A 9,016-nucleotide genomic window follows, 5' to 3' on the forward strand; every position below is an offset into this window, starting at 1 on the left:
AACTGTGCCCACCACTGCTGAAACTTTTGGCCACACAAACCAGTTTATGTCACGAGTCTGTAATGTGTTCAGGTCTCAAGCTTAGAAGCGAAGCCGGCAGGGCTGAGAAAAGGAATGATCGGTTTCAGTGATTCACAAACATCGAGGGTACGAAAGACTCTGAAGGCCATACACACTTTGGAAAACAAGCTGCAAAGGGTGAGTTATTTAAAAAAAAAATCTGTTTTATTTTCTTCTATTTTATTAATGTTTTTATGTGTTGTACATTTAGGCTTCCACCCTCCTCAATGAGCAGTTGAACAAAAACTCCCACCTGGAGGAAGAGTTGGACTTTCTTAAAACTGAGAAAACTCACTTTCAACAACTGCACCTGAAGCTAAAAAAGGTTAGTGACCACAACATGTTTGACCTCTCACTCGTTCTGTCCTTTCATCTTGAGCAGTGGCTGTCAAATTAAACTGTGCTGCAGGAGCTGAAGGAAGTTCACAAGAACATCAGAGAAAAACAAATCCAGTTCACTGCTGCTTGCAATGCCAGGTCAGAATTCAGATTGTGACYCAATGTAGAGCTAATCAGAGAGACGTGAAACTCAGATATGTTACCTGTACATAAAGGCTTGAGACAGAATCTCCCATGCGGGAGAAAGGAGTGAAGGAGGGTGCCATGCACGGCAGGAGCACCAAGGGCCTTAAGAAGAAGAAAGGCAAAAAAAATCAGTAAGTTTTGCATACTGATGAGGAATACATAACATTGGCAAAAATTGCAGATTGTATATATTTTCTTGTCCAAAATACCAAATTTAATTAATAGCAATTGCCCTGMGGGAGGAAGCAGTGAAGGAGCGTGCCATGCACGACAGCACTCTAAAAATGAAAAGTTGTATTTACTTAACCATGTTATGTTACCTGTTTCCACTTAACTGAGTTGAGTAAATTCAAAGCAAGATTTGACAGACTTTGTTAAAGGGACACCTGACTGGACAAGCAAAGAAGGGGCAATACCGTACAGCACCACTTCATTGGACAAAAACAAAAGGGGCGTTACTGTACGGCACCACTTTTTCTGGAGAACCCTACTTGGGTCACATTTCTCCAGGTTAACCTTAGTGTTGGGGTCAGGGTCAGGCTGTATAGAGGTCAAGCAGGATCTAAGGATGCCGTCATGTAGGCCTCGTAGCCCACAGTGTTTATGCTTTTGACACACCCACTCTTGTGACACGCCCACTTTGTTTCCGCAGGTAACCCCTTCTCCAGGTTAATAGCCTGTATGCCACGGACATCCGGTCCAGCACTCGGGGCCACTCCGACCACTTCCAGTTCACGGTCAAYACAGTGTTGAATTAGCATATTACATGTTTAACACAGGAGAGGTACAGGTCCAGCCAAGTGGAAAAAACATCACTCCAAARTGAATTAAAGCCATAAAAACAAAGGAAAGACGTTCGTGTTTATGGTTCCAGAATTTAGCCTTTTTTGCTTTTCCTTGGCTGCTTGTTCCGTGAATTTTTCACGTAGAGCTGTGACACTTACAGCGGGTAAAATAAGTATTGAACACGTCACCATTTTTCTCAGTAAATATATTACTAGAGGTGCTAATGACATGAAATTTTCACCAGATGTCGGTAACAACCCAAGTGATCCATACATACAAAGAAATCAAACCATAAATGTCCAGAAATGAAGTTATTTGTWATAATGTGGAATGGCACAGGGAAAAAGTATTGAACACACTTACTGAAATTTATCTAATACTTTGTACAAAAGCCTTTGTTGTCAATGACAGCTTCAAGACGTCTCCTGTATGGAGAAACTAGTGGCATGCATTGCTCAGGTGTGATTTTGGCCCATTCTTCCACAAACAGTCTTCAAATCTTGAAGGTTTCGTGGACCTCTTCTATGAACTCTGATCTTTAGTTCTTTCCATAGATTTTCTGTTGGATTCAGGTCAGGTGATTGGCTGGGCCATWCCAGCAGCTTTAGTTTCTTTCTCTGAAACCAACTGAGAGTTTCCTTGGCTTTGTGTTTGGGCTCATTGTCTTGCTGAAATGTCCAGCCACGTTTCATCTTCATCATCCTGGTAGATGGAAGCAGATTTTTTATCAATAATGTCTGTATATTTTTCCACTCATCCTTCCTTCAATTATTTGAAGTTTGCCAGTACCATATGCTGAAAAACAGCCCCACACCATGATGTTCCCACCTCCAAACTTCACTGTTGGTATGGTGTTTTTGGGCTGATGTGCAGTGCCATTTGACCTCCAAACATGGTGTGTATTCTGGCATCCAAACAGTTCAATGTTGGTCTCATCTGACCAGACTATATTCTCCCAGTATTTCACAGGCTAAATATTTTCAGTTACAAGCTGAGTCATTTCTACCTTCTCCTCTCTGTCAACGCTCTCTGGTTTCATTTAAAAGAGTCGATCATCAGATATTGTCCAAGATTAACCTTCAGTGTGGATATAGCTCGCTCACACTGAGGACCTATCCACATCATCATTTACCCAGAATGCTTTGAGTGTAAATAAAATGGCCCTGTCTGTGTAATATATTTTTAAACTTTTAGTTTAAAAATTATAAAAACTAAACAGCCTACAGTATTTTTACAGTCTTTATTTTACAGTTAAAATATATGTTTGTCAAATAAAGTCTAATGTTCTTACAATTTATAACACAAACAGTTTTCAAATTTGTGTTTTTATCGATAAGATTTCTGAAAGAAAACAGAGTATGCCAATGCATTTTATTCATTATTTTAAATTAAATTTGCAATTTCATTCTTACTTAACTCGTCAATGCTCAGCATTTCATCTTCCTAAATGTCAGACCAGAAGAGGTCAGTTTTCTGATCGACCTAGGGGAGCAATACTTTGGAATGAATATTCTCATTTAGCAAAAAGCAGGCCCTCTGTTAAACAATTTAAACGTTCTCTCAAATTGTACTTAATCAAAATGTTGTGATTGTGATTTTTTTTTTCTTTTAAATGCTTTTATTGTTATACATTTTGCTTAAAATTTTTATGATTTAAGTAATTGATGGATTTCATTGGTGGTTCAATGTATTTTTATTTTTCCGGTGGAGGCTTCAAATAAGCCTATTGGGCTTTTTGCCTCTCCCTGCACTGTCATTATCTTTTTTCTTCTTTCAACTGATTTGTAGTTTTTACTGTGCAAATAAACTAAACTAAACTATGTTACAACTAATCATGGATCCYTTTAAAGTGGCAGAGGTGGGAGGAAAACAAAATCACACCTGCTGCTACTTAAGCTCAGATTAGATATAACTATTTAGCCTCTTGCCAAACTCCACAGGAAGAACTATTTAGCCTTGRAGTAGCAGGCTTTGTTCACAGTTACACTTTGGGCAGGGTAGTTAAAAATAAAATTGTTAATAATAAGAAAAAACCTTAAGCAGTTGTTTCAGAACAATCCTAACTCATCATGGCTTTTTTTGGACGACAGACCAGCTATGGTTTTATACCTGAGGTTGTTGACGATCACAAGATCGCTCCTGATCATCAGTCTTACTTCGGATTTAATCATTTGTCTGTTCATTTGGGATCACCTATACCAGATTTGAATCTCAACCAGCAGACCTTTGAAGGGTTTTCCAAACTGRACCCCAATGCTGACTCCACGAACCRGTTTGATRCGGTTTTCAGGTGAGTTCTGCAGCATAAACTAGCAGATTAAAGTAAATCTAGTTTTATTGAAGTGATGAAACCTCTTATCTTGTTTTAGTCCTCTTTTGGATATGCCTTCAGCTGTCAGCTCAGACACATTTTTTCGCATGTGGGATTGTAAAAATCTCTCACTAAACTTCTCTCCACACAAACCTCAGGAAAATCATRGGAATGAACATCCTGACTGGTAAGAGGAGTTGTAAAATCTGTAATTTGGCAGGAGTATAGTTAACTCGATGTAATTTTTTTTAACATGCAGGGAATTATCATCTGAAGAAGTACCAAATGTGACATTCCAGACAAATTACTTTGATTTTCGTAAGTGTTTCTGTGTTCGTTTGTTTTGTTTTTTTGCTTTGAAAACTCCACTGAAAGATCAATGTAATGTTGCTTTTCCTCCTGTGCTTTTYGATTTGTAGTTCCTTTGTATCAGAACTATGTCCAGACGTCTGTGAGAGCTAAGGTGCACAAACTTGAAGATGATGTATTTGAACTGATAAAACCCCAGTCAGCTCATCGTCTGGAAGGGATGCCCCGTTCCAAGTCTAAACCTCTTGAATCTCCTAAATTTGAAAGTCTGCAATTTACTCTAAGCCCTCAAAGCCATATTCAAGATTCACCTCTTAAATCTCCTTCTGAGGTTACTCTACCACGCCCTCCATCTGAGTCTAAGGTGACCACCTGCAATCTCTGGCAAGACTTGGAAGAAGTGAAAAATTCTGACCTGCWCAGCATCTTGACACCTAAAGAGATCAGCCTTCAGGAGGTCTGTCATGTTTTTCTAACGTAGAGAAGTAATCGGCAAAAGTCTAATTCATTTTCTTCCCTTTTTTTAAAGACCATGTTTGAGCTGATGAGCTCTGAAGCCTCCTATTTGAAGAGCCTTGGTGTTTTGGTTCATCATTTCTATGGATCAAAAGCACTGAAGAAGACCGTGTCTGTGGAGCACGGGATGGTGTTTTCCAATGTTTGCCAAGTGTTTGCAGTCAGTGCAAGGTGAGTTGCCCAAAYACAGCATCACTTTTGCTTTATAAAAGTAGTCATAACTGTTTTTCTTTCTCTGCAAGATTTCTTCAGGACCTGGAAACTCGACTGGAAGAAAGCCTGTTTATATCTGAAGTTGGCGACATTGTGCTCAGGCACTGTAAAGATTTCCATCAAACCTATGCAACATATGTGACGAACTCAACATACCAGACAGCCCTTGTCAACCAGCTGCTGTATAGTTTTACTTTCATTACACTGGCTGTCTTCTAAACATCGCCATATTTTTATTGCAAATTACTGAACTCCTTTTGTTTTTATTTTAAGGGAGCAAAATCACAACTTTGCACATGTGCTGAAGAAGCTTGAGAGTGACCCAGTTTGTCAAAGACAATCCTTCAAGTCATTCCTGGTTCTTCCTTTCCAGAGAATTACACGCATTAAACTCCTCTTAGAGGTAAAAATCAAATGAGTTTAATAGCAGGCTTCCTACAGATCCTTAAAGTCTTAAGTCAATGAATTCATCAATTCAAAAATAAGGCCTTAATTAGCCTTAAATGTCTTAAATCAATTTTCAAATGTCTTAAAACGCTAAGACATGGTACATAGGATGACTGTAATTCATTTCAAATATTAAAATAATTGGTAAAAAATATATATTTAAATATTCACATGCAGACATTCCCCTTGACATCACTTCTGTTATTTCACACGCAAATATCTCAATTGTCCATCTGAGCAATGTGAAATTTGTTTTGTCATGTTAATAATGCCTTTCCAAAAAAATGCATTCACTTTTCTTACAAAAACTTTGATGCCACAGGCACTTAAAGTTTTCATTTACAGCAAATTGGTGTTAAGACCCCACTGTGGGTCCTAAAAACTCCAAATTTTGGGGTTGTTGGAGGATTTCCTGAAATTAAATTAATTTTAAAACTGACTGCTAAGAAGGTTTCTGCAATAGTTGGATATGGATAAAAACAATTGATCTATTAGCAACATTTGGATACTTCAACCAAAAATACTTTGATTCATGAGTTTCTGCCAGTTTTTATTTGTCATTTGTGTTTATTGTGAAATTGGTCTTAAATTTAATTTCACTTGGCATTAAAAAGTCTTAAATTTAACTTGCCTTAAACTGTAGGAACCCTGAATAGGAATGCATCCTCAAAATCTTAATTTTTCTTTTTAAATTTCAGACCATCCTGAAAATGACTCAGCCAAACTCTGATGCAGCCTTGAATCTTGACAAAGCGATCAATGGCCTCCATGAGGTATGGTAATGGTTTTTTGTTTATTATTTTTTTTCACTTTTACTTTAATGCCATTTTTAACAAAGTGAAATATCTTTGGTTTTTACCTTTTTTTTTTTTTTTTGTTTAGATACTGATATTTTGTGACAAGAAGATCCAAATAAATAAACAGATTGAGGAACTCATTTGCCTGGAAATGCTGATGGACTATAACGACATTAAGGTAATCAAACATTTTTCTCAACTTAAAAATTGCATTCTGTAAATTCTAACTACTGTTCTTCTATGCAGTCGATTCCTTTGGTCATAAGCACTCGGTTTCTGATCCGCCAAGGCCCTCTGAAACAGCTGACTATTGTGGGCCAAAAAAGATCCTTCAGTAAGATCTTCCTCCACCTCTTCAACGACCTTTTGATCTTCTCCTCAAAGAAGTACGTACTTTGCGTATTTCTGATTATACTTGAGCTTTAAAATGCATGTCTTTAAAGATATGGCTACATTTCAGTGTAATTTAGTGTTTGACCTGCTGCTGTCCTGTGTTCAGGTATCAAAGGTTCATGGTGGTGGATCACACTCAGTTCCCTGAACACGTGACCGTAGAGAATCTGAAGTCTGAAGCTCTGGGACTTCCTCCAGACTCCTTTCTGTTACATCTGTCTCAGAGTCAGAGAGGACGGGCGACTGCCATGGTCCTGGTGGCACTTTCAACGTAAGACAGGATCAAGTGAGTAAATTTTAAAATCTTAGCAGTCATGTATCTAATCAAGCTTTGTTGTAATTGCAGGTCAGACAAAGAAACATGGATGAAGGCTCTATCATCTAAGTGATGGGTTCTTGATATGGAAACAGTTTTTTTTAACTGAAGAGTTTTATGACTTGGTTTGTTTTGTTCTTTCTTCAGGGCTGTTTTGAAGCTCTGTTCAGCTAAATGTGTTTGAACACTCCATCTTTTKTTTTTTTTTTTTTTTTTTTTTTTAAAATGACCAAACACAGCAATTACTTAGAAATGGGTCTTATTTGTATGAGCATTTATGGGTCTTTTTTTTTTAAGCAATGTACCCCAATTTTCATATTAAAGTCTTGATATTAATGTCTTAAGTACTGATTTTTTTATTAATTAAAAAAATAGTTATCAGCTTTTTCGTCCAAAGAGAGATATATAGATATCTATATGGAATTATGACTACTCGGAACAAAAAGCAAGATATTTTAAAAGCAAATAATCATAGTTCAAACTTAGATGTATCAGAACTGTATTTCTGACTAGTCAAAATTCATTTTTAAGATATCTTGAATTAGAGCCTCCATACAACCTAATAGTAAATTTGTCATCTATATTAGTCAAAAATAATTGGAGATATCTTAATATGACTAGTCATAAATCACTTTCAAATAGTGTTGAATCAAATTTCATCTTAATGGTCTGCCATAAACTACAGCAAATTTGATACAAACCTTTTAATCTGAGCCACAGATCTGCAGGACATCCCTTTCATTAGCAGCTAGTGTTTATTTTTTTATCTTTGATTCAGCAGAACACTAATTTTACAAGTTCTTGTAATTGAAATGGTTTGTCATGGTTAAAATCGTAAGGTCCAGGTAATTTTTACCATTTCTAATCACGACCTCCATTTGAATTAATTTACTTTTGATCATTTGATTCCTGTTGTGAGTGTTGGCAGGTTGCTCGAGCTGTAGCGCAGTCCTGAAGCCACAAGTTCTCTGCAAGACAGTTGAGGAYGGGGGCCACATCACTCAGTCCATCCCCGACCTCCCCACCTGTCCGCAGCACCGGTAATCCCCACGTCTCCTTGAATTTCCGGACTTCTCTCTGTGGCACGTCACAGTGCGTGAAAACATCAAATCTGAGACRAGCATTAAGGGAAAACAACCATCAAATAACCAGTTCTCGTACTTGAGTGTTTTTTTTTATGACAAATTTGATTAAATGTCAGCAGTTTTAAGATTTTTTTTTTTCATCAAGGTAATCACTGAAAATATGGTTGTGCCAAATATTACACACTACTAAGTTGACAGATGTACAAATGTGTAGTGATTTATACACCYGTTTATTCCACCTCGAGGTGACCACTACAAATACTTATCTGAAAATTCCAGTAAAACAAAATAAATAAAGGATACTTGGTTCCAATCACCACTTTGACAACATGGCTGCAAGATGATTCGTTCCATTTCACAATTTGATTTGACAAATCATCAAAGGATGTCCTGTCAGTGAAGGAGAACAGGAAGAGGACAGCATCCACCTGTTCCTTACAAGACTAGAAAAAGAAAAAAAATGTTGAAAAAAAAAACGTAATTTGGATATATTTTTTACACAAAGACTTTTTTCAAAATGTTTGATACGCACTGGAAGCAAATGATCAAATCTTCGTAAGGCACTTTCTCCACAGTCCCAAAATTGCAGGCGAAAGAAAAGCACTCTGCCACTTTCTCTAAGTTTTACCGGCCAGTACACCACTGTTGTCTCAATGCCTTGAACAACACCAGAAACACTGTAAGAACATCTGAAAACAACCATCTCTATGGTACTGTTCCCTCCCAGAAAAGGATTTTCATCCTGAACCCACCTGTTGTTTCATGGTGCACGACAGGAATACTCAGGCCTGCGAGGTGTGCAGCGAGGGCAGTTTTACCAACTCCACTCTTACCAGAGATGAAAATCTTATAGTGAACTGTGTCCAGAGTGACATGTGGAGGCATCACTGGAGCCTCCAACAGACCTGCAAAACAAAGTTAGGAGGAAGAGAAAAAAACCCATTAAAATCTTCCTTCTTTTTGTCATGAACTGATATTTTTACAACTAATTTACTCTTCCCTCACAGTTTTAACCTGTAAGCTTAACCTTTGGTGACCAAATTAGTTGTTTTTTATTTGTTTATTCTTTTTTGTGCACAGTAAGTCTGCCATAAAGACAAAAATTCTGAAAACACAAACTGGCTATCACATCGCACGTACAGATCTTCACTGTTATTTAATGTGCTGATATGAATTTACTTGTTTTGTTTTTTGTCTACGCTTGTGTGTGTATATAAATATACATACACACACACATAATATATATATTGTGTGTGTG

At 37.3% G+C, this 9,016-nt stretch overlaps 2 protein-coding genes and 1 long non-coding RNA gene across 3 annotated transcripts in view; 2 read left to right on the top strand and 1 right to left on the bottom strand.

Moving 5' to 3' along the window:
• Positions 1-6: 6 nt before the first annotated feature.
• LOC106516116 (uncharacterized) lies at positions 7-514 on the top strand. Its single transcript, XR_001310063.1, has 3 exons — positions 7-198; positions 272-385; positions 470-514. It is a non-coding gene; the product is annotated as an uncharacterized LOC106516116 (long non-coding RNA).
• A 2,777-nt stretch (positions 515-3,291) lies between these two features.
• si:ch73-15b2.5 (ephexin-1) lies at positions 3,292-7,009 on the top strand. The gene is made up of 12 exons (XM_014006236.1): positions 3,292-3,661; positions 3,741-3,869; positions 3,942-4,000; positions 4,102-4,448; positions 4,521-4,678; positions 4,750-4,902; positions 4,994-5,123; positions 5,866-5,940; positions 6,050-6,142; positions 6,211-6,350; positions 6,464-6,628; positions 6,704-7,009. The coding sequence occupies exons 1-12, from the start codon at positions 3,441-3,443 to the stop codon at positions 6,744-6,746; spliced, it is 1,713 nt and encodes a 570-aa protein (XP_013861690.1). The 5' UTR covers positions 3,292-3,440; the 3' UTR covers positions 6,747-7,009.
• The window catches only part of cplane2 (ciliogenesis and planar polarity effector 2), a gene marked incomplete in the record, with an annotated part of 3,316 nt that continues 1,188 nt past the window's right edge, over positions 6,889-9,016 (bottom strand). Inside the window, 4 exon segments of the mRNA XM_014006277.1 lie at positions 6,889-7,784; positions 8,062-8,201; positions 8,291-8,415; positions 8,511-8,663. Of these exon segments, the coding sequence (XP_013861731.1) occupies positions 7,562-7,784; positions 8,062-8,201; positions 8,291-8,415; positions 8,511-8,663 (641 nt within the window).

The sequence above is a fragment of the Austrofundulus limnaeus genome, unplaced genomic scaffold (genome assembly GCF_001266775.1).
Source record: "Austrofundulus limnaeus strain Quisiro unplaced genomic scaffold, Austrofundulus_limnaeus-1.0 Scaffold35, whole genome shotgun sequence".
NCBI classification, from domain to species: domain Eukaryota; kingdom Metazoa; phylum Chordata; class Actinopteri; order Cyprinodontiformes; family Rivulidae; genus Austrofundulus; species Austrofundulus limnaeus.